General features: G+C 44.6%; 1 protein-coding gene across 2 annotated transcripts in view; it reads right to left on the bottom strand.

The window, feature by feature from the left end:
* The window catches only part of LOC307216107 (aldehyde oxidase-like), a 70,965-nt gene extending 47,190 nt beyond the window's left edge, over positions 1 to 23,775 (bottom strand). The window contains exons 1-15 of one of the 2 annotated variants that reach the window (XM_079975963.1): positions 23,602 to 23,775; positions 21,744 to 21,801; positions 19,038 to 19,134; positions 18,076 to 18,184; positions 16,179 to 16,305; positions 15,859 to 15,920; positions 14,371 to 14,457; positions 13,603 to 13,683; positions 10,006 to 10,150; positions 7,294 to 7,386; positions 6,360 to 6,511; positions 6,109 to 6,202; positions 2,892 to 3,001; positions 2,124 to 2,308; positions 523 to 685 (exon numbers count right to left, since the gene is read on the bottom strand). In XM_079975963.1, coding sequence (XP_079832089.1) covers positions 523 to 685; positions 2,124 to 2,308; positions 2,892 to 3,001; positions 6,109 to 6,202; positions 6,360 to 6,511; positions 7,294 to 7,386; positions 10,006 to 10,150; positions 13,603 to 13,683; positions 14,371 to 14,457; positions 15,859 to 15,920; positions 16,179 to 16,305; positions 18,076 to 18,184; positions 19,038 to 19,134; positions 21,744 to 21,801; positions 23,602 to 23,673 — 1,635 coding nt within the window. In that variant the 5' untranslated portion in view covers positions 23,674 to 23,775. Of the gene's footprint in view, positions 1 to 522; positions 686 to 2,123; positions 2,309 to 2,891; positions 3,002 to 6,108; positions 6,203 to 6,359; positions 6,512 to 7,293; positions 7,387 to 10,005; positions 10,151 to 13,602; positions 13,684 to 14,370; positions 14,458 to 15,858; positions 15,921 to 16,178; positions 16,326 to 18,075; positions 18,185 to 19,037; positions 19,135 to 21,743; positions 21,802 to 23,601 lie in introns of those variants that run through there. The other variant, XM_079975964.1, reaches the window with a different exon arrangement.

Below are 23,775 nucleotides of genomic sequence, written 5' to 3'. Positions count from 1 at the left end.
AGCATGTGTGGAAGAATAGTGGGTCTTCTCTTTCTATAGGCACCTCATTGGTCATTGTGAGAAGAGGATGTCAGACTTAGAGGGGCCTTTGGTCTGATCTAGTAGCAGAGCCATAGGGACGTAATCTGGGGCAAAACATAGTCTCAAGACTTCCCCTTCTTCCGAATGCTATCAGAAGAAAATGCAGCATGGAATATAAACAAACTAAATGCATTATATAGTTTAGTGAATTCCTGGCTCAACATCTATTACATTCACCTTCCAACATCTAGAAATTATAATTATAAATAAAAATACTCCCAAGACAACAATTAGGCAGATTGGGACGCTGCCTCTAAAATAACTTGGTAGGCTGGTCACCCTGAGACTGCTCCCTTCAAATTCCACCCAGAAATGGAACTGAATTATGTAGGCATGCAGGCATGGAAATGTCATTTACCCAACGCTTTGGCTTTAAATGGTTTAAGAATCAGGCTGGTCACATATAACTGCAAAACAGGAATCAATACAAATCAAAATTACCATCATCTTCAGTGACTGCAACACCTCCAAGTAGAATTTGAAGATGAAACTAACAATGAGAGTTCTTCTGTACTCCACTTTACCACCTGGAGCTGAACTTGGGAGAATAATTTCTTTGAGGACCGCTCTGCAAGCTTCATCCAGCATCTGCCCATCCCAAGGTCTGGAAAAATAAATAATTATATATACTCAGTAAGCAGGCAAACTAAGCAGTAGCTGTAAATCTACTATTAGAACAGCAGTAGTTGTATCCTTACTATTCATTTCCTATAGGATCACAGCTCTAAATGCACAGGACTGTATTCAGCATAGCACATTGGTACAATCTCCCCCTCTCCCTAAATCTGTCTGCGGGGAGGGTTTCACTCAACCCCACAGAACAGATTGGGAGACAGAGCAAAGCATACATGGGAGGAAAAACTGCCTTACACTAGCACAAAAATAGTGCCCAGAGTTTTGAGCATGAAGTTTTTATTCCAAGGGGTTATCTCAGTAAAATACAAATTAGATTCTTAATGGGGGAAAGACTTACAACATGCATTCTGCAGCACACTGTTATTGTACATCAAGGAAACAAAGCAGATTCACTATTCCAATGGGGATTGATATTTTGGGGTGCCTTAGTTATGAGTATCTTCCTTTGCTATGAAGTAAGTGGATCTGATTTCTGTATTTTGGTTAAAGAAGATGTGCACAATATACAGCTTACAAAAAGGACGCCCATCCCAACGTGTTCCTGTTTAAATCTGTACAAACTCCAGTTTATTTTTTTAAAGACCTATGTAGCTAGCCCTCCTAACTACTGTGGTAAATTTGGAGGTCAGAACAATCGTAGAGCGCTAGAACCAAGGAGTCAGGCTGCATATGTTTTTCAACTCTTTTAATGACTGTTTCTTCGGTTCCATTTCAAAATAAGACTAGACTAGAATAAGTATAGTCTGTCCACTAAATCTAGTTAACGTAAACAGTGACAACTTCTTTAACAAAGGATGGTATTCAACTGTTTTATTCAGTGCAGACCCACTGAAATTAATGAACTTGACTAAGTTAGGTCCATTAATTTCCGTGACTCTACCCTAAGAGCGCAGGAAGTAACGGCATATGCTAACTTATATGCACAGATGCAGATTTAGAAATAACTGCTAAGATACTCAAGGCAACTGACAATCGTTCAACATTGTATGCATGCATCATAATTTTTTAAAAATACATCATTCTGCTTAAAATATGCAGAAAATACAAAATGATTTCACAAGATGGCAGAACTTGTTTAACTCTTGGTACTGAACTGCTTGCCCACTTGTGAGTTTGTGTGATCAAAGACAAACAGAACGGAAAAGTAAAGATAGTTCCATTGTGTTGCTTAATCCAAAAGGAATTCTGAAGAACAATAAGGTCTGAAATATTCTTACAACCTATTTTATATCAACAGTAATTTGTCCATTTAATTGCTGCATGTTGAGCATTTATCCGGCAACAATATGATTTTAGTATTTGAGAACTCACAGCTTATCTAGACACCTCTTACTTTAGGAAACTGCTACCATTGGGGTGAGCTTTCAGTCTAAAAGGTGTCAATGCTACAGGAAATCATATAGTACCTTCCAATGAGAGCCTGGCATGTTTGCTTGGCGGCAACTGTAGTGAAGCCAACACCTCCGTAACAGATGCGGAAGTCCCTGATGATGTTGCAGTCTTGTTCAAAGACAACCCTCATCCCTGCTGTAACAATAGGTAAAGCATTTTCCCGCCTCGGAGCTTGTCGAAATGCTGCAACAAACTCACCCTGGAACGGGATAGGAATCAGAATAAAAAAAGAGAGATTAGTTGGGCTACAACCTTTTGAAATGCCACCTTTTATTACAGGATATTCCACAGCAGCACTCACAACTTGACCATTGAAAACTGGGAGAAAGGTTTTTCCTAATTGTCCCCTGGATCGTATTCAAATCTAAGTTTAAAAGGCTGTAGTCCTCTTATAGCAGTCGCAGACCGCCTTAGATTAAATTTGGAGGCTACTGCTATATAGTCTCCCCTACATGCAGTTTGATCCCTATTTTTCACAGCTAGCTGAATAGAGTATGGAGAGAGCAGGGTCCGCACTACAGATGGTTCAAAGTCCTGGAGCTCTTGAAGCAAGAGACATAGCCTCTGGGCAAGGATTGGCAGTCCCATTAAGAAAGCACTTTGCCCTTGCAGTCACCCCCATTTAAGACTGTTCACATATTTATGAATGTATCATGTTCCAGTCCCAAACCAATCTGTTGCAAAAACATTGACATTTGCCAAAATATGCACGTTGTGGATTGTCATCTAACTTTTTTTTTTTTATAATTACCAATCTTAAAGGAAAAGGAAAGACTACTGACCTTCCTGGAATGTGGGATTTTAACAGACACTAGGATCTCCTCTGGTTCCAAGGTATTGTTTCCAAGTCCATCAGCAAAAAGGTCACTGAAAGGAATCTGTCGCAGCCTCCCTAACAGAGAACATTAACATCCATACAAATTGAAAATAAATACAGTAAAGCACTGTAAAGAGATCACAGAGCGATCATTTTGGCTTGGCTGACACAGAAAATTCTGGACTAGTTATGCATGTAGGTTGCAGAAACTCAAAGCAATTCCGTTGGCTTTCTTGCTTAGGTGGCAGGAGCGATCACTTTCTCTTCACCCCCTATAATTATTAAAGTGTGCCAGAGCTAAGTCGGAATGCTTTGGGGAGTCTCACACCCTTGCATTTTAATATATCTACCCAGTGGCGTAGCGTGGGGGGTGCAGGGGGGGCCGGCCGCACCGGGCGCAACATCTGGGGGTTAGGGAAATCCACGGGTTAGGGGGCGCAAATCCACGGGTTAGGGGGCGCAAATCCATGGGTTAGGGGGCGCAAATTACTTGCCTTGCCCCGGGTGCTGAGAACCCACACTACGCCACTGTATCTACCTAAACTTGTAAGGGTGCAAGGATGTTACACAGTAAGGGCCATAGCTCAGTAGTAGAACATCTGCTTTGCTTGCAGAAGGTCCCAGATTCTGTCTATGGCATCTCCTGGTAGAGCTGCAAATGACCCCTGTCCAAACCTGTAGAGTCAATGCCTGTCAGTATTAGCAACACTGAGCTAGCTGGACCAATGTCCTAATTCCGTATAAGGCAACATCCAGTGTTCCACAAACTGCTTTGCAAAGAACGTATGCAAACAACCAGAAACACGTGTGCATACTTGCCACAAGTCTTCTCATCATAACAGAAGTTATGCCTTGCCCATGAGAGTTTGCACAGTCAACCAACTAAGCCTGGTTTGTGAGATAGCATACTGCGCCTTTCTTAATGTAACAAACAAAGCGTTGCTGTGCCAAACTACACATTGCATTAAATGGGCCTTCACAGTTGTGTGCACCACAATCACGGGAGACCCTGATTTAGGTTAGGACTACAGACGGAGGGGTCCCACCCCCGTCCGCTACCATGATGTGGTCCTGATGAAAAGCACCTCTCTTGTCCAAAAGACAAGCTGATGTGGGCATCAAAAATACCGTATTTTTCACCCTATAGGACGCACCAGCCCATAGGACGCACCTAGATTTGGGGGGGGGGGAATAAAGGGGAAAAAATATTTCCCCACCCAGGCGCGCGCCTGGGGGCGGGAGAAGCCCAAGCTTCCCCGGACCCCAGCCCCCAGAACGGGAGCCACAGCGATGCCGAAGCCGAGCGCAGCTTCGGCATCGCTTTGGGAGTTTGCGCGGCTGGGGGCGGGGGAAGGCCGAGCTTCCCCCGACCCCAGCCCCCAGAACGGGTCCCAGAGCGATGCCGAAGCTGCGCACAGCTTCAGCATCGCTCTGGGAGCTTGCGCAACCTTCGGGAGCCCGGCGCAGCTTCACGCCGGGCTCCAGGGGGTTGCGCAGAGCTGCACCGATCCCAGGAGCGCAGGCAGCTCTGCGCATCCTTTGGTAGCCCAGCGTGGCTTCGCGCTGGGCTCTGGGGGTTTGCGCGGAGCTGCAGCGATCCCGGGAGCGCAGGCAGCTCTGCGCAACCTTCGGGAGCCCGGTGCGGCTTCGCGCCGTGCTCCCTAGGGCTGCGCAGAGCTTTCTGAAGCCTGGAGAGGGAGAGGGGTCGGTGCACACCGACCCGTATCGCTCTCCAGGCTTCAGCAAAAGCCTGTATTTGCCCCATAGGACGCACACACATTTCCCCTTTATTTTTGGAGGGGGAAAAGTGTGTCCTATAGGGCGAAAAATACGGTATGTCCTTAGGAGGATAAGCAGGCAGCAGGAAACACAGCTAGTGAATGAATGAATTTATCAAAGGCCTTAGAGTGAAATACAGTGGAACCTTGGGTTATGTACTGTCCTCCTTACGAATGCTTTGGGTAACGAGCTCCGCTAACCCGGAAGTAGATGCTTCTAGTAGCAAACTTTGCCCCGGGATGCGAGCGGAAGTCATGTGCCAGCGGCGCAGCGGCAGCAGGAGGCCCCAATAGTGAAAGCGCGCTTCACGTTAAGAACGGTTTTGGGTTAAGAACGGACCTCTGGAACGAATTAAGTTTGTAACCAGAGGTACCACTGTAATAGGATCTTCATTCCAGTCCTCACTGAGATATTTGCTTATTTGTAAAAAGAATACACTGGCACCTTAGAGTTCCTTATTGAGAAAGGGATTAGAGTGAAAAGAAGAAAAATATGATGAAGGCTGCAGCTCCATACAAATTCACCTGGGGAAAGTCCCATTGAATTCAATGGGCCTTACTTCTGAGTACAGTGGTACCTCGGGTTAAGTACCTAATTCATTCTGGAGGTCCGTTCTTAACCTGAAACTGTTCTTAACCTGAAGCACCACTTTAGCTAATGGGGCCTCCTGCTGCCGCCGTGCCGCCGAAGCACGATTTCTGTTCTCATCCTGAAGCAAAGTTCTTAACCTGAAGCACTATTTCTGGATTAGCGCAGTCTGTAACCTGAAGCGTATGTAACCTGAAGCGGATGTAACCCGAGGTACCACTGTAGACATATATAGGATTGTGCTACACAGGTTACACTCCCTGTGCCAATTAAAGAAAGAAAGAAATATCCTCACAAGCAACTATCATAGGCACAGCCTTATCCCTAGCTCCCTCAAGGGCACAGGCCTGCGGCTGTCATCTCAGGGACCTACAATGTGTTCCAGATACAGTGGTGCCTCGCAAGACGAAATTAATCGGTTCCGCGAGTCTCTTCGTCTAGCGGTTTTTTCGTCTTGCGAAGCAAGCCCATTGACGGCTTAGCGGCTTAGCGCTATTAGCGGCTTAGCGGCTTTTAGTGGCTTTTAGTGGCTTAGCGGCTTATTGGATCAGCTGATAGGTGGCTTAGCGGCTTAGAAAAAGGGGGGGGAAGGAAAAAAACCCGCAGGAACTCGCAAGACATTTTCGTCTTGCGAAGCAAGCCCATAGGGAAATTTGTTTTGCGAAGCGCCTCGCAAAACGGAAAACCCTTTCGTCTAGTGGGTTTTCCATCTTGCAGGGCGTTCGTCTTGCGGGGCACCACTGTACATAAAAGAGATTTGAAAGGTTTGGATAATACCGAGTGTGATGGAAAACTGAGAATGCATTTGGTCCTACCTTTCGATGCCACATTGAGAATACAGTTGCTAACTGCTAGAACAGGATTGATGTCAGATGTTGAACTTCTGCTTATGATATTTCCTCCAAAGGACTAAAAACAAAATAAGGGAAGGAAAAATGCAGTTTCAACACAAAAAAAGAAACAGTTACAATATCAATATTAACAAATTAAACTGGAAAATATTTGTTTCTCAGTTAACAGTAATCGAAGGTAAATTAGTAAAAATGTTTCAATTAAGGAAACATACAGCCACGTTTCGGATCTGCTGTCCACCCAGAGTTTTTAATTGTTGCAAAAGAGCAGAGAATATCTTGGTTTTCTCTGCTGAAAGTTTTGAGACCGCATCTGTAAGAATGTTTTTCACTGCAGTCAGGCTACACGCAGCTCCTAGTATTAGTCCTGAAAAGAGTAAAACACAGGAGTAAAACACATGCTGGAACTGCTTTTTCAGAGCTCATCAAGGGGAAAAAAATAATCGTTTAACAGAGCACAGTGTGCACTGTGATGGCCTGGGAATCTGATTCAGAGGCTGAACCGGAAGAATCCCAGCCTGCACAGGAGTCCCCGCCTCCAGGACCGGCTGAGCCGGGGCAGGGCCTTGAATCTGAAGGGCCCGCACCTGTACCGGATCCTCAGGAGCAGACACCAGATGAATCCACTCTGGCTCCGGAGGTGATGGAGGACCCATTGCCTGCAGGTGCTCCTCTCCCAGCTCTGTCAGGAGAAGGTGAGGTTGCCTCTGGGTCCAGTAACCCTCCAGCCTCTCCTGAGCTGCAGAGGCTCAGGGCAGAGAGGCGGAGGGAACTAGGTTCTCTCAGGAGGAGTGCTCGCCTTAAGGCCAGGAGAGGCGAGTCACCTGTGGACCGGGGCCGCCCTATGCCTCAGGGCAGATAAAAGCCAGCCAGCCCAGTCCCAGGTTGCGGGAGCAACGATGTTGGAAACCTGTTTCTGCCAGCACCTACACCTGTTTTTCCAGAGTTCCCGACCACGCCCGGCTTCTTGCTTTGGACCCCGCTTCCCCCTTGGTGGACAGTCTCCAGACCCTCAGCCCAGGACCGGACTCTGACCACGCCTCATGGTAACCGCCCCCCCCCCGGACCAGCACATGCACTTTCAAACTGATCCCACTGCTCTTAAAACTGCTAGCGGGGCCCAAAGATAGAAAACAAAAGTTTACTGACCATCTTTTGTGTGTTCCACAACATACAGATCCATTATTCTAGTGGGCGAGATGATAAGTGGATGAAATACACCTTTAAATTTCATATCAGGTCCTAAAGGGCAGAAGATAACAGGGAAAATGAGGAGGAAGGGGAATGTTGCTTGATTGCAATTTAAACCTTTGAAAATATTTGTTTATAAAAATTGTGAGCCACTTCTCCTACTCACAGATGGGATATGAAGTACTCTAAAGCTAGTAACAATCTAGAGAATGTTTTAAAAGTACAGTGGTACCTCGGGTTAAGAACTTAATTCGTTCTGGAGGTCTGTTCTTAACCTGAAACTTTTCTTAACCTGAAGCACCACTTTAGCTAATGGGGCCTCCTGCTGCTGCTGCGCCGCTGCTGCATGATTTCTGTTCTCATCCTGAAGCAAAGTTCTTAACCCGAGGTAATATTTCTGGGTTGGCGGAGTCTGTAACCTGAAGTATATGTAACCCGAGGTACCACTGTAGAGAAAATCCAATAACATAAAAATGCTGCACTTTAAAATATGCCACCATAAGATTAAAATGTACCACAGTAACCAGAGACTAAACTTACTGCTGGTAAAAGGTGTTGTGTATGTATAGGTGTGGGTGTATTCTGGGCCAAACAGAATTTCCTTGGCACAGTATTTTAAATGAAAAGCTGTCCCCACGGAAAAAAATCCCACCATGTGAGTTTGCAGATTTGATCACTGCAAACGAAGGGCCACAAAGCAAGGCTCCTTTGGGGATCTCAAGGTGCGCAGCGATACATATACTGGTATTACAGTAACAGGATATGCTGAAATTCTACAGAAAGAATAAATCACAGCAGCTCCATGAAACCATGGCCTACAGACTAATAATAATAATAATAATAATAATAAATTTTTATTTATATCCCGTCCTCCCCTGCCGAAGCCAGACTCAGGGCGGCTAACAACAATAAAATAATACATTCTAAAATCATTTCATTATAAAATTAATTCAAATCAAATTAATGGCAACCATTGGGCTAGAGTTCTGTGAAGATTGCCAAAGGAGGGAGTCAGGCTGTGCCCTGGCCAAAGTCCCGCAGGGCCCTAGTCTCTTGTGACAGAGCGTTCCCCCAGATCGGAGCCACAGCCGAAAAAGCCCTGGCTCTGGTTGAGGCCAGACTAACCTCTCTGTGGCCTGGGACCTTCAAGATGTTTTTGTTTGAAGACCGTAAGTTCCTCTGTGGGGCATACCAGGCGAGGCGGTCCCATAGGTACGAGGGTCCTAGGCCGTATAGGGCTTTAAAGGTTAAAACCAGCACCTTAAACCTGATCCTGTACTCCACCGGGAGCCAGTGCAGCTGGTATAGCACCGGGTGAATGTGATCTCACAGCGAGGACCCCGTAAGGAGTCTCACCACGGCATTCTGCACCCACTGGAGTTTCTGGGTCAGTCCCAAGGGCAGCCCCACGTAGAGCAAGTTACAATAATTCAGTCTGGAGGTGACCGTCGCGTGGATCACAGTGGCTAGGTCAGGGCGAGAGAGGTAAGGAGCCAACTGCTTAGCTTGGCGGAGATGAAAAAATGCCGCCTTTGTTATAGCTGCAATCTGCGCCTCCGTGGAAAGGGAGGTGTCAAAGATTACACCCTAACTTTAACCAGGAGCTGACTTTCAATAGCTCATAGTGGGGGAGCTGCTCCTTTATGTATGGAATCTACACATAGCTGTCAACTTACAGAATTGAAAATAAGGGACCAGCAGCCTTGAAAATAAGGGACCAGCAGCCTTGAAAATAAGGGACCAGCAGCCAAAATAAGGGACCTGCAGCCTCCTCACCTGTTCCAGGCACTTCAGTCTTCCTGTCCTCCTGCAGTCTGGTCAAACTCATGCTGGTAGCTTCCAGAACACTGTCCAACTAACTTTGTAACCAGAGGTTCAACTGAATAGAATCTGAATCACATGTACCACAAGGCCTATGCAGCCTCAACTTAAGATGGCTCCCTGGCCTGGCTTTGCACTGCAAAATTTGCAGCAGCACGTGCAACAAAATGGCGTCCAGCATTCAAAAACCCCCTCAGCTTGCATTAACTAGCCACACACAAGGCATGCAAGCTCCACCCCCCAGTCGTTCTTAGACTTCTTATTGGGTGAGCAACACAGCCAAGCAACACAGTTGGAGCCTCCCTCCTCCTTGGCCAGCAGGGAGGGAGGGAGAGGGGCTGCTTCCTTTGAAATTTAAGGGACATCATTTAAGGGACATCCATCAATAAGGGACAGCAGCGGGACATGGCGCTGGAATAAGGGACTGTCCCTTCAAATAAGGGACACTAAACAGCTATGAGGCGGGACGCGGGTGGCGCTGTGGGTAAAAGCCTCAGCGCCTAGGGCTTGCCAATCGAAAGGTCGGCGGTTCGAATCCCCGCGGCGGGGTGCGCTCCCGCTGCTCGGTCCCAGCGCCTGCCAACCTAGCAGTTCGAAAGCACCCCCGGGTGCAAGTAGATAAATAGGGACCACTTACTGGTGGGAAGGTAAACGGCGTTTCCGTGTGCTGCGCTGGCTCGCCAGATGCAGCTTTGTCACGCTGGCCACGTGACCCGGAAGTGTCTCCGGACAGCGCTGGCCCCCGGCCTCTTGAGTGAGATGGGCGCACAACCCCAGAGTCTGTCAAGACTGGCCCGTACGGGCAGGGGTACCTTTACCTTTACCTTAAACAGCTATGAATCTACATACCCACAGCAGTATTGCCTACTACAAGAGGTGCCTGGGGGTGCTTGGCTTTCAGTTCCAGAAGTTCATTTAGATTTACAGGAGAAATCCACGCAGTCCTTTCTCCATGGTAAACAAGAGTTTGTGGTGTCTGATCCTCAGCCATTTTCTGTAGGGAAAACAGTATCAGATTCAGAGGTTTGATATGCTTTGGAGTGCATTTGAACTGTACTGACCTTGCCCCTCTCCTTCCCAGGACACGACAGCAACATGGATGGTGGGAGGTCAGTTAAGCGCGGCTGCCCTACCACACTAGTAGCCTTAGGACAACTTTTAGGTATGGGGAAGAAGAGAAGAAGTGTTTGGATTTGATATCCCGCTTTATCCCAATCTGTAACCTCCAAGGATGTGGACAGGCTGCTTGGACGAGTGAAACCAACCACCTGTCTCCTGGATCCTTGCCCATCCTGGCTTATAAAAGCTAGCCAGGAAGGACTGGGCGATGGGCTTCGTGGGGTGGTGAATGCTTCCCTCCGTGAGGGAGCCTTCCCAGACCCGCTGAAAGAGGCGGTTATTAAACCGCTTCTTAAAAAACCATCTTTAGATGCGGCCACAATGGCCAACTATCGCCCAGTCTCAAATCTTCCATTCTTGGGCAAGGTGATTGAGCGAGCGGTTGCCGAACAACTCCAGGCACGCCTGGAAGAAGCGGACCATTTGGATCCCTTCCAGTCGGGATTCAGGCCTCATCATGGGACTGAAACTGCCTTGGTCGCACTGGTTGATGATCTCCGGCGGGCTAGGGACAAAGGTGAGAACTGTTTCCTAGTTCTGCTGGATCTCTCAGCGGCGTTTGATACCATCGACCATAACATCCTTCTGGACCGTCTTGAGGGGCTGGGAGCTGGGGGCACTGTCATACAGTGGTTCCGCTCCTTCCTCCTGGGCCGTGTTCAGAAAGTGGTGGTGGGGGATGAGTGTTCAGACCCCTGGGCTCTCACTTGTGGGGTGCCTCAGGGTTCTGTCCTCTCCCCCATGCTTTTCAACATTTACATGCAGCCACTGGGAGAGATCATCAGGAGGTTTGGGCTGGGTGTTCATCAGTATGCGGATGATACCCAGCTCTACCTCTCTTTTAAATCAGAACCAGTGAAGGCGGTGAAGGTCCTGTGTGAGTGTCTGGAAGCGGTTGGAGGATGGATGGCGGCTAACAGATTGAGGTTGAATCCTGACAAGACAGAAGTACTGTTTTTGGGGGACAGGAGGCGGGCAGGTGTGGAGGATTCCCTGGTCCTGAATGGGGTAACTGTGCCCCTGAAGGACCAGGTGCGCAGCCTGGGAGTCATTTTGGACTCACAGCTGTCCATGGAGGCGCAGGTCAAATCTGTGTCCAGGGCAGCTGTTTACCAGCTCCATCTGGTACGTAGGCTGAGACCCTATCTGCCTGCGGACTGTCTCGCCAGAGTGGTGCATGCTCTGGTTATCTCCCGCTTGGACTACTGCAATGCACTCTACGTGGGGCTACCTTTGAAGGTGACTCGGAAACTACAACTAATCCAGAATACGGCAGCTAGACTGGTAACTGGGAGCGGCCGCCAAGACCACATAACACCGGTCCTGAAAGACCTACATTGGCTCCCAGTACGTTTCCGAGCACAATTCAAAGTGTTGGTGCTGACCTTTAAAGCCCTAAACGGCCTCGGTCCAGTATACCTGAAGGAGCGTCTCCACCCCCATCATTCTGCTCGGACGCTGAGGTCCAGCGCCGAGGGCCTTCTGGCGGTTCCCTCACTGCGAGAAGCAAAGCTACAGGGAACCAGGCAGAGGGCTTCTCGGTAGTGGCGCCCGCCCAGCAGATGTCAAAGCGATAAACAACTACCTGACATTCAGAAGATATCTTAAGGCAGCCCTGTTCAGGGAAGTTTTTAACGTGTGATATTTTACTGTATTTTTGGTTTCTATGGAAGCCGCCCAGAGTGGCTGGGGAGGCCCAGCCAGATGGGCGGGGTATAAATAATAAATTATTATTATTATTATTATTATTATTATTATTATTACTACCCGAAGGAGTCTCAAAGCGGCTAACATTCTCCTTTCCCTTCCTCCCCCACAACAAACACTCTGTGAGGTGAGTGGGGCTGAGAGACTTCAGAGAGGTGTGACTGGCCCAAGGTCACCCAGCAGCTGCATGTGGAGGAGCAGAGATGCGGACCCGGTTCCCCAGATTACGAGTCTACCGCTCTTAACCACTACACTACACTGGAGTTGTAGATAAGCTATTGGATGGCAAACCCCAATGTTGGCAAAGCGTTTGGCCAGCTGCTCCAACTCAGGTCAAACGGATGGTTCACCAGTTGCTAAGTTCAGCCTAAGTTCAGAAGCTTCATATTAGTAAGGCATTTTACAATCAGGGCACACAGTAAAGCTATCAGGGCTGGTTGCGTATAGAACCAAATGTCCCCAAAGGCCTGTAAACACCATCTTGGTAGTCAATATAACTAACTGATGTGAAATCACACATGATTTTCTGTTTGTTTTGAAGCTCTGAAACCTTAGTTTTGGTTCAGTTAGTTGGGAGAGGGGAGACTCCTCACTCTGCTTGCCTGTCAGCCACCCCCCGTATCTGAGAGATGGATGGAAGTGGGGAACAGGTCTCTAAGCCAGGGATGGTTAATTGGGCTATTGCTGTCAGCTTACATAGCTTGCTTTTTGTATAAGTAACTCATATACAAATGGCCCCTCATGGACAAAGCCATGGTGTTTGACCCTACAACATCTGCCCTGAGGTGCAGTGGCAAGGAACCTTGCATTGCACTGCTGCAAGTCTCTTGATTTATCTCTATTATAAAGCACTAGAGCCAATCACTCTGGCCTTCTGTGCATCTTTCTTTGTATTTGTATTTTTGGTTTCTATGGAAGCCGCCCAGAGTGGCTGGGGAGGCCCAGCCAGATGGGCGGGGTATAAATAATAAATTATTATTATTATTATCACTACCCGAAGGAGTCTCAAAGTGGCTAACATTCTCCTTTCCCTTCCTCCCCCACAACAAACACTGTGTGGTGAGTGGGGCTGAGAGACTTCAGAGAAGTGTGACTAGCTCAAGGTCACCCAGCAGCTGCATGTGGAGGAGCGGAGACGCGAACCCGGTTCACTAGATTATGAGTCCACCACTCTTAACCACTACACTACCCTGGAGTTGTAGATAAGCTATTGGATGGCAAACCCCAATGTTTTTGTATAAGTAACTCATATACAAATGGCCCCTCATGGACAAAGCCATGGTGTTTGACCCTACAACATCTGCCCTGAGGTGCAGTGGCAAGGAACCTTGCATTGCACTGCTGCAAGTCTCTTGATTTATCTCTATTATAAAGCACTAGAGCCGATCGCTCTGGCCTTCTGTGCATCTTTCTTTGGAATCCCTGCAACAGGGTCCTGCGGGGCATCAGGCAAACTTTCGCCCTGGTCTGTATTTGGACCCGTGGGACAGAACAAGGTTGCTACTTCACAAATTCAGTGTTCACGACTCACCCAGTAGCCCAAATATCACATTAAAATGATAGTGGAAATTGGCTCTAAGCTGCAAGACAACATGCTGTATGTATGCTAATTTTTCTTACTATGAGTTCTGGCGGAAATATTAGTTCTTGGGTGGGATCCAATGGCTGGAATTCTTCTGCAGAAAATAGCGCTGTACAAATCTTAAAAAGAGAAAGACAGTACACAAATGTGTGAATTTCCATTGAGATCAACAAGTGTGTATTTTCAAAACTGAATATTAAGTTGGGTAGATTTCAGACTTTGCCCCGAAGAACTGGCATTTATCACTGTGACTGTGTCATGCTATCATCTCATATTGTTATTGGCCTTTATTACCATAAGGCTATCATCTCATATTAGGGTGGCTATGGATCATTCAATTATACAGTGGCAGGAAAAAGTGCTCTGGGTCTTTGCCCATTCCATCTACTTACTTTCTCTGGCTCTTGGGTTTAACCTGAATCATTCTCTTCCACGTGAACAGTGGCCTTTGTTTAGCCCAGTCCACCTGAGAAGCTCATGAAGAGGCTAACAACTGCTGCAGCTTAGCTACATGGCTCTAACAAGCCTTTTTTGTGTTCCTATACCAATAATTAAGGAACTTTTACCACCGTAACTAGGCCAAGTTTCACTGCCTGTGTTTTCTGACAGATGTACGAAAAAGCACATGAATCTGATCTTTGGAGAGTTTGTAAGTAAACCATTTAACTTACCAAATTTGTAGTCTTTTTCTATGATGGGGAAGAGGGCAACTATGGAAGGAACTCACAAGGGCATATTTTAAAGGTCTACCAACATATATTTCCCCGCTTTGCTGCATATTTTGTGATTTTCAATCTCTAACTTACCTTTTTTTCATTAGTTGGTAAAGGTAAATAATCTTTTTGATTCAAGCAACAATCCCCAGAAACTTTATTTTGGCAACAAGAGGATTCCTAAATACAAAATTCAGTAAAGAGAAATATGGATATTAACAAAAAGTGCAATGGCTTCCATTAATCCAAAAAGGCCTTAGACTGAACTTTTATTTTAGCTAATAATGGAACTGCCCCTCCAAATTTTATTCATGTATCATAGTTCTGCAATTGAACTGCCAGAAACAATTTTGGTATTGGGCATGGAATTCAGCATCACAACCACCTCAATTCTCTTTTCTTTTTATCAAGAAAAAAAAAGCCACAATACATTTTCAGTTAAACAGTCAATGGGAGCAATTTAAGCATGTACAATGAAACCACCGAGAGAGGGGGTCAGAACCTTGCCCGAGGTCAGTTTGAATCCCAGGTTGAATTCAAAAGCAAGACTTTCTTGAAGTGTAAGGCTGGGAGCCCCTCCATTGTAGCCTCAAGGTTGCATATATGTGTAAATATGCCTTATGTCATATGTCATAAAGACCCCACAGTCTACACTGTGCCTAATTTCCAAAAGGAAACATGGATCCAGGGTAAGTGCCTGGAACTCCTGGAATCTTGCACCACTAGGAAATTGGGGTGGCATGCAACAATGCATTCGTTTTAAGAGGCTGTGGAGGAGGACTGGAAGAAATTTAAGGACTATTTACAAAAATACTGTAAATTGTATGAATGTTAAGAAAGATGTAAGATTATTAACAATATGGCACCATTAAGCTAGTTAAAAGGAATATGAAGATAAATGAAAATATAAGAAAAGATAAATTTTGGATAAATATTATGTTAAAATTAAGCTTTTAAGCTGGGGGGTTATATTATCTAAAATTAGGGATAATATTGGAAAATTATAATATAAGAATTGAAACAAGGTGATAAATTGCTGGGTAAAGATTGAAAATTTGGAACGCAGGAACGAGAGATGCGAGGAAGTCCAAAGAAGTGAAGAAAGTATGGTCATTGTAAAATTATATGTCATTTTCTTTGTCTTTTTTTATTGTATTAAGAAAATCTTTAATAAATATATATAAAACAAACAAACAAACAAAAATGCATTCGTTTTATAATCAGCAATCCATCTCATAGTCGTGCATGGCCTTTTTTTCTGTAGATCATAGGAAGCTGTGTCAGATCATTGTTCCATCTAGAACACTACTCTACACTAATTGGCAGCATCTCTCCAGGATTTTGAACAAGAGTCCTTCTTAGCACAACTTAGCAATGCTGAGGGTTGAACCCAATATCTTCTGCATAAAATGCAAATGCTTTACCACTAAGCTATGCCCTTTATCCCAAAATCTGTGAATGCAGAATTATGTCACAGAGAGCAATACCAAATGGAAATAAGAGAACCAGATGAACAGACCACCTCTCTCTTTCTCTCTCTCTCTCTCTCTCTCACACACACACACATACACACACCCTTACCTTACAGAAGGTTTTACAACAGTCAATAATAGGTCTGTAACCTGTGCAGCGACATAAATTACCTAATTAAACAATAAAACAGATAAGGTTATTTCTTCAAGATAAGGAGACCCAAAGCACAAATGTAGTTTTTTTAAAAAAATAAATCACTATTTTTATGTACTTAACAGATTTTTATGCTACCCTTAAAAAAAACCATCTACAGGGCAATTTACACATGAAACAAACAGAAATGAAATGTTGAGGGTTTTTTTAAAAAAATCCAACATAAAAGCAGCATAAAACAATTTAGAGTTTAAAATTATCTTTGAACTATTTACCAGCGAGAGCTTCCATCATTTCATCCGATGTGGGTTCCATCTGGTTGCGCAGTAAAGAGTAGATCGACATCACCATTCCAGGGGTGCAGAAGCCACACTGAGAGCCATGACTTTTAGCAATCCTTTCCTGGGACAATGGAAAACCTGCTGCAGGATTACCACATTCTCTTATTCAGATACTTTAAATGAAAGCCTGCTCATGATTCATGCAGAAGCTGAACCTGAAATGTTATAAAAGTCACCATAGCTTGGCTTATTGCTTATGGAACTGCACGTGTTGCTGCGACAGCACTTGAGTTGATTGCTGTTGTAAAACACGAGTAGGCAATGTGGTACCTTCCAGATCTTGTTGGACTACAGCTGCCATCATTCCTGACTAATGGCCAAGTTGGCCTGGGCTAATGGGAGTTGGTAGTTCCAGTGATATCTGGAAGGCACCATATTAGCTTTGTTTATTCTAAAACAGGGAGCCAACAAGTGGCCTCAAGTGGCAGATGCAGTGGAAAAAAGCAGAAAGCTCAGGAGTGCTGCATATGTATTGCACATGAGAGTAGTCCTCAAAAGAGAAGATAGATAGGGACTGGAAGGTGTTTAAAAGATACTTGCAAAACCATATCGAAAAATCAGAACTCCTATTAGAATAAACAAGTTCCGTTTCAAATACTGAAATACTGAATAAGATGCATAACAATGTGTAATAGAAAAAGAAGTATGAAATTAGGTTAAAGGTGTGTGAAAGAAAGTAATAGAAGTGGAAAGAAATTGCAGTTGAGTAGATTGGAAGTCTAACACAAAGGTGGGGTGAGGGGTGGTGGATGGTGATGGGAAAAGGAATTATTTGTGGGATTGAGTGTAAGTATGTTTGAACACTTTTAAGGATTGTATGAAATGTATGTTTGTATGCTTGTATATTTGTAATATATGTGTATTAATGATGAATTATTTTAACAATAAAAACTTATTAATTAATTAAAAAAAGAAGAGAGTAGTCCTGTCTGATACTTAGGGCTTCACTTATAGTTTGCCACATCAGACCCAAGAATTCCCTCAAGGCAGCCTACATCAGAAAAGCAATTTGAAACAGGCGACAAGACTTTAAATCCCACATTAAAAAATAAAAACCCTGTAATAAAATCACAACGCAAGAGCTAAAATGCAAAGATCGTAGTCGTCCACCATTGGTCTTATGAAAGTCCCTGGGCATGGTTTGAGAGGAAAGATTGCAGCCACCTTGCTGAGTTTAAGTAGGTCAGGTCAGAGCCTGTAGAGCAGGCTGCCTGGAGAAACTTTATGTATGCTGCCTTGAGCTTCATGATGGAAAAAAGGTGAGATATAAAGTGACTGATTAAACAAAATTAAAGTAAAATAAAACAAAAACATTTTTACCCATCTCTCGAAGGACAAAAAGTTCAGCCACAAGTTATTTTAAATTAGCAAAATGACCATGATGTATGTATGTGTGTGCACATGTGTGTACACATGCATGCACTCCCAGGGGAGACTTGTATATTGTGAGAATCTCTCATTGGTATGTTTGCCTTCACTGCAACATTGTAATAAAACACAATGTTTTCTTTTTCTTCGTGAATGAATGGCTGGAGCTTCTGTATGTTCCGCACAAGAGTAACCTGCAAAGCTGGATGTTTTTCTGGATTGGTGCCATGGCCTGATGTATTAAAATGTACTTAGCTATGATACAACTGGAATGGCTGTAGCCATGTTCACATGTGCATGTGCTCTTATAGTCCGGATGCAGGCTTCAACTGCACCATACTCAGCCCTCTGCAACCATGTTCATGAATTGGACAGTTCCCAATAAATATTCAGAGCACTGCTGGTTGCTGAAATGTACAAGGAGTAAATAAAAAATCTCCCACAAGTTACAGCATGCATTTACCTGAACTGGATGAATCCTGGTTTCTGTATTTCCAATTCCTTCTACAGTGATGACCGCACTGCCATGCAATGAACATATGGGAATCAAGCATGCATTGGCTGAATAATGACTTGGATTGTAAAGGAGAATATGTTTAACATTTATTATAAGTATATTATTTGCCTCTATTATTTGTGTGCATTATAATTACAAATATATTTAAAATTAAACACTTAGGTTGGAACCTCCCCCATTGTTCTGCCCAGACACTGAGGTCCAACTCCGAGGGACTTCTGGCGGTTCCCTCACCGTGAGAGGCCATGTTACAGGGAACCAGGCAGAGGGCCTTCTCGGTAGTGGCGCCCGCCCTGTGGAACCGCCCTCCCATCAGATGTCAAAGCGATAAACAACTACCTGACATTCAGAAGACATCTGAAGGCAGCCCTGTTCAGGGAAGTTTTTAATATGTGACATTTTAGTGTATTTTTCATCTTTGTTGGAAGCCGCCCAGAGTGGCTGGGGAAACCCAGCCAGATGGGCGGGGTACAAATAATAAATTATTATTATTATTATTATTATTATTATTATTATTAATATTATTACTACCTGAAATTGTCACCGCCTGTATTTATGCACTGAGCTACTATAGCTCAATTGTTTCTGGGTTTGTTTGTTTTGTATTATACTTTTGTCACTTTCCCATAAACAGCCTCCAGCATAATACGGAAAAGTAGTATGTAAATATCACTGAAGCTGAAATTGACGATCACCTATATAGAGTCATGAGCATTCACTTTCCATTGACAATACTGGCCTGGACTGATGGGAGTTGGGAGCCCAATGACACCTGGAGGGTTACAGGTTTCAAGTCCCTGACATGGAGATCATGGCACAGCTATAAACATACTTAACCAACAATATTCCTCATCCGAGGAAGACGGTTGCAATGTGCAGTTTACCAGTCTCTTGGCTCAAAAGGATACACAATCTTCTTAGCAACAGGCTCATATCTTGAGATCATCACAGTGCATGCACCACATCCGCCTCCACCACAACCATACTTGGTACCTGTAAGACGGACTGAAAAAGCTGCAGTTAAGGAGGAAATGTTTCATGCTGGAGCACAACTACACAATTTTTTTGTCTGCTTTAACCTGGAACACCACTGCTCCTGGGACAAACTTGTCTTACCCCATCCACATATAACAAGATGTTCCTGGACTACACAACACTACACAACATTCATCAGCCCTGAACACTGGCCATGCTGGCTGGTGCTGATGTGACTTATAGTCCACCAACATCCTGAGGGTCACAGTTTCCCCATCCTTGTCCTATGGCAATACATATTAAAAGGTAGAAGCATATTATCTGGGAACCCTTATGGCTATGAAGGGAGGTTGCTTGAAAAAATGGGGGCAATAGCCAGTTAACTATCCAAAGTTGGGATGTGGGACTCAGTAGGATTGTAGTCAGCAGTGAGGGACTTTAGTGTTCTCTATATTCCCACGACTAGAGCAGAATAAATAACACAATAAAAGTAATTATAAATTTCATTTGTGCAACTGCATAATTTAGCTTTCTTTCGTGCAGGAATTCTGCCTTGAAGCAGAATTTTAAAAATCCAGATTACATACATACCCACCCATAGATTATTTCAAGATTAGAAGCCTGGGGGAACACTCTCAAATTGCAATACTGACCTTTACTAGGCCTAAACAGGGTACAGTATCTGTTTTGGGTTGGTTAATTGCACTTTTATTTCACCATTCCTCCCAGAAGCTCAGGGTGTCATATGACCCAGTCCTAATGCTATTCTTGTAACAAACTTGCCACATAGTCTAGGTTGAGAGATTATGACCAGTCCAAAGAAACCCACTGAGATTCATTGGTTACTTTTGTGACAAGCATCATGCACTTACTTGGAAGTAAGTGTCACTGAACTAAGAAAAACTTACTGCAGAGTAAGCACGCATTTCATTGGATTGCAAGGTTTTCAAACTGTGTTAGAGATGGGGACCATCACTCCTGAAAACAAGTGTTTCCAAAGTGATGATTCAATGGATTCCTCCCTCAAGTTTATTCTGGGAAAGTCAGTGCTAAAGAGTTAAATGAGGTACAATTAAAATAATAGAAGTGCAAAAGTTGATTTGTTGCAGGAAAGATTATCGGTAGGCTACAAACTAATGAGCGCTACAGAACAAAAAAAAGCAATTCCATTTTCATAACAGAGGCTTATATGTTGTTTGAAATCATTAATCCAAGCATAAAATCCAAGCATATCATCAGACTTAAGAAAATGACCAGCAGTCCAAAATGGGTGCAACCTCTCCAGCACTAAAAACAAAAGGAAAGTTTATGTTAAATAACACTGGCCTTCCTAGTATAAACCGTGCATAATTTGAAGACATCTAAATTAATTTGAAGTGATTGAGCAATGTTATAACATGGAAATTTTCACATTTATATAACTGACAAAAATTCTGAAGGCACTTTAAATTACTACTTCTTTTCAAGACACGCATTGCTCAGTGCTTCATGTTCTTGACTTTTGATATAGAAAGGACTTCATGTAATACACAAAGCATCCTCCCTCCATTTCCTTTCTATTTTTATTGTGTGGTTCACAGGCTGGTCACAGACTAGCCACAAAATTTTACAGTCAGTCAGTACAAAACCGCATAAATTTAATGCCACATCAACTGAATTAAGTCAAAGAACTGGGATACAAAATTATCTAAATGCATGTACAGTAATCTTCCATTATTCTTTCAAGCTGCCAAATGCTAGACCCTCGGAAAACTGAATTAACCCTCATTTTCTCCCCCTCCCCTTCTAATATGGTACTACAAAATATACAGGCAGATGAAGTTGACAGTGTCCAAATGAAGCTAGTTCCAGTAGCCCTGTGCAGCCAATGCAATAGTCCTAGGTGAATATGTTTTGCTCACTTGTCTCATGCCTTCAAGGCATGACCATTGTGTTTACAGCTGTGTGCACAAGGTGCTCAGAGTTCCAGATCATGTCTCCATGTTCTGACTGTAGGCACAGAGGATGGTGTGTTACTTGGCACGTGATGTGGGGAAGCAAAATTACTTGGTATAGTGCCGTTCCCTTCACAAGCACTGGAACATGTGACTAGAACTCCTGCGTTGGCTAGACTCTCTAACCACTAGAATGTCTTTTAAATGTGAACATTCAACAACACAAATATTTGGAAAGCAAATATGCAGACTCCTTTCCCTGAGCCTGCATTTTGGTTTTAAAAAAGGAAGCACTGGGAGGCTTAATGACATATTTGTTTGGTGTGTGTGAAGAAGTGCGAGAAGAAGAAGAAGAAGAAGAAGAAGAAGAAGGAGAGGAGGAGTTTGGATTTGATATCCCGCCTTTCACTCCCCTTCAGGAGTCTCAAAGCGGCTAACATTCTCCTTTCCCTTCCTCCCCCACTACAAACACTCTGTGAGGTGGGTGGGGCTGAGAGACTTCAGAGAAGTGTGACTGGCTCAAGGTCACCCAGCAGCTGCATGTGGAGGAGCGGAGACGCGAACCCGGTTCCCCAGATTACGAGACTACCGTTCTTAACCACTACACCACACTGGCGAGAGAGTGAGAAAGAACAGGAGATGAGTGAAAAACATGGTAGAAACAGTTGACTTGATTCTGGGCTGCCACAAGCGGAAGAAGGATACGTATCTTCCGTAGATAAGGCAGCAATGTCTGCTCAGGGTCGGCATTCTTCTCCACTATCTGCAGAGGGGGGTGAAAACCAGATAGTCATACCCACAGCACACATTTAAAGCACTCCTGTACCACATTTAATAGTCGTGGCTACCCCAAAAGAATCCTGGGAACTGTAGTTTAGTTAAGGCTTCTGGGGAAAGTAGGTATAGGTAAGCTCAGGTCTGGACCAAGGTTGGAGAACCTATGGCGCTCCTGGTGTTGCTGAACTACAACTCCCATAAGTCCCAAGAAGCACCATCAATGGGTCAGGGATTATGTGAATCGTAGTTCAGTGTCAAAGGTTCCCTGACACAGGGGATAGGTTTTTTGTTTTTGTTTTGTTTTCCATAAAAAGGTAAAGGGACCCCTGACCATTAGGTCCAGTCGTGGCAGACTCTGGGGTTGTGGCGCTCATCTCGCTTTATTGGCCGAGGGAGCCGGTGTACAGCTTCCGGGTCATGTGGCCAGCATGACTAAGCCGCTTCTGGCGAACCAGAGCAGCGCACGGAAATGCCGTTTACCTTCCCGCCGGAGTGGTACCTATTTATCTACTTGCACTTTTACATGCTTTCGAACTGCTAGGTGGGCAGGGACAGAGCAATGGGAGCTCACCCCGTCATGGGGATTCGAACCGCCGACCTTCTGATCAGCAAGTCCTAGGCTCTGTGGTTTAACCCACAGCACCACCCACATCCCCTTTTTTCCATAATGGGTAGCTAAACTGCTTTTTTATTTTTTGTAAAGGAAATCAGATGAGTAGTGATGGCTTGAGAGAACAGCATTGGCAGCGAGGAAATGCTTTTAAAAATCAAGATCGAAAGGCAGTGCTTTTAAAATTAAAACCAGCAAACTAGTCCACACTGTGGTAGTATGTTGCAGAAGTGTATAGAAGGGCCTTTTAAAAAATGAAATTAAAATGACAAAGTTGATAAAATGGAAGGAAGATATAGAGGTGAAACTAATATCAACGAGCACTATCCAAGAATGCGCTTGAAACTTAAGAGCTGCTGGATCACGCCAATGGCCCATCTAGGTCACAGGGGCTGACCAGATGCCCGTGGGAAGCCTATAATCTGAACAAGAGAACAACAGCACTCTCCCCTCCCAAGAGTCCAAAAATCTGGGATTTAGTCCAAAAATCTGGGATTCCGAGGCAGCAGAGGTGTAACATTTATTTATTTATTTATTGCACGCCTATCAGCCAGTATGTTAAAAGTCTCCGTATGTTAAAATAAATCTAAATGCCCTTGTTTGTTTCCAGTTAGTAAATATGCACACCCTTGGCACTGTGAGTTTATTGTGTTGGAGAACAGGGGAGGGGGGGTGAATTTCCTGCAATATTCCAACACTCGAAAGGATATTTGTACAGTATAGCTATACCCTACACATTATAGTCTGGCATATTTTAAATAGGATTGACTGCCGAGAGTTTTGACTTGCTTTTCTTAATATCAACGAGACTCTTAAGGCTGCAATTGTCTGGACACTTGCTTAGCAGTTAACTCCTACCGTAGCCAGAGGAATTCACTTCTGAGCAAAGGTGTCTAGTTTCAACCTTCCAGGGTTTTTACGTAATTTGCCGCTGTGTTTTTCCCTAGGGCCGCAGGCAGGGAAGCAATTCTGCCGTTTGGGTTAATACGCAGAATGCAAACGTCTTGTTAGAAGAGGGGTAAAGGGGGGCTATCTACTAGACTGGGACCCTCTAATCGGAAGCAGAGGGCAGTACAGTACAAGGCAGTTTCCTTTTGCTACACTTCAAGCTGCGCTGTGGGAGCAGAAAATACCCCCAAAGCAGCTGCGTCCCTGGGAAGCTCGATTCCCACTTACCCTTTTGCCGTTCACGTAGAAAATCAGATCGTCTGAAGTCCTTTCTGCTCGTTCTGTTGCTGGGACAGACATCGCAGCACAGAGGGATAGCAACTGAGCGAGGAAACAGGAGCAGCAGGTCGTAAAGGAGAGTAAGGACTAATCGTGAATTCAACAACATGAAACATGAGTGCG

Source organism: Podarcis cretensis (assembly GCF_951804945.1).
Source record: "Podarcis cretensis genome assembly, chromosome: 1".
Taxonomy (NCBI): Eukaryota; Metazoa; Chordata; class Lepidosauria; order Squamata; family Lacertidae; genus Podarcis; species Podarcis cretensis.
This window is presented reverse-complemented; position numbering and strand designations above follow the sequence as displayed.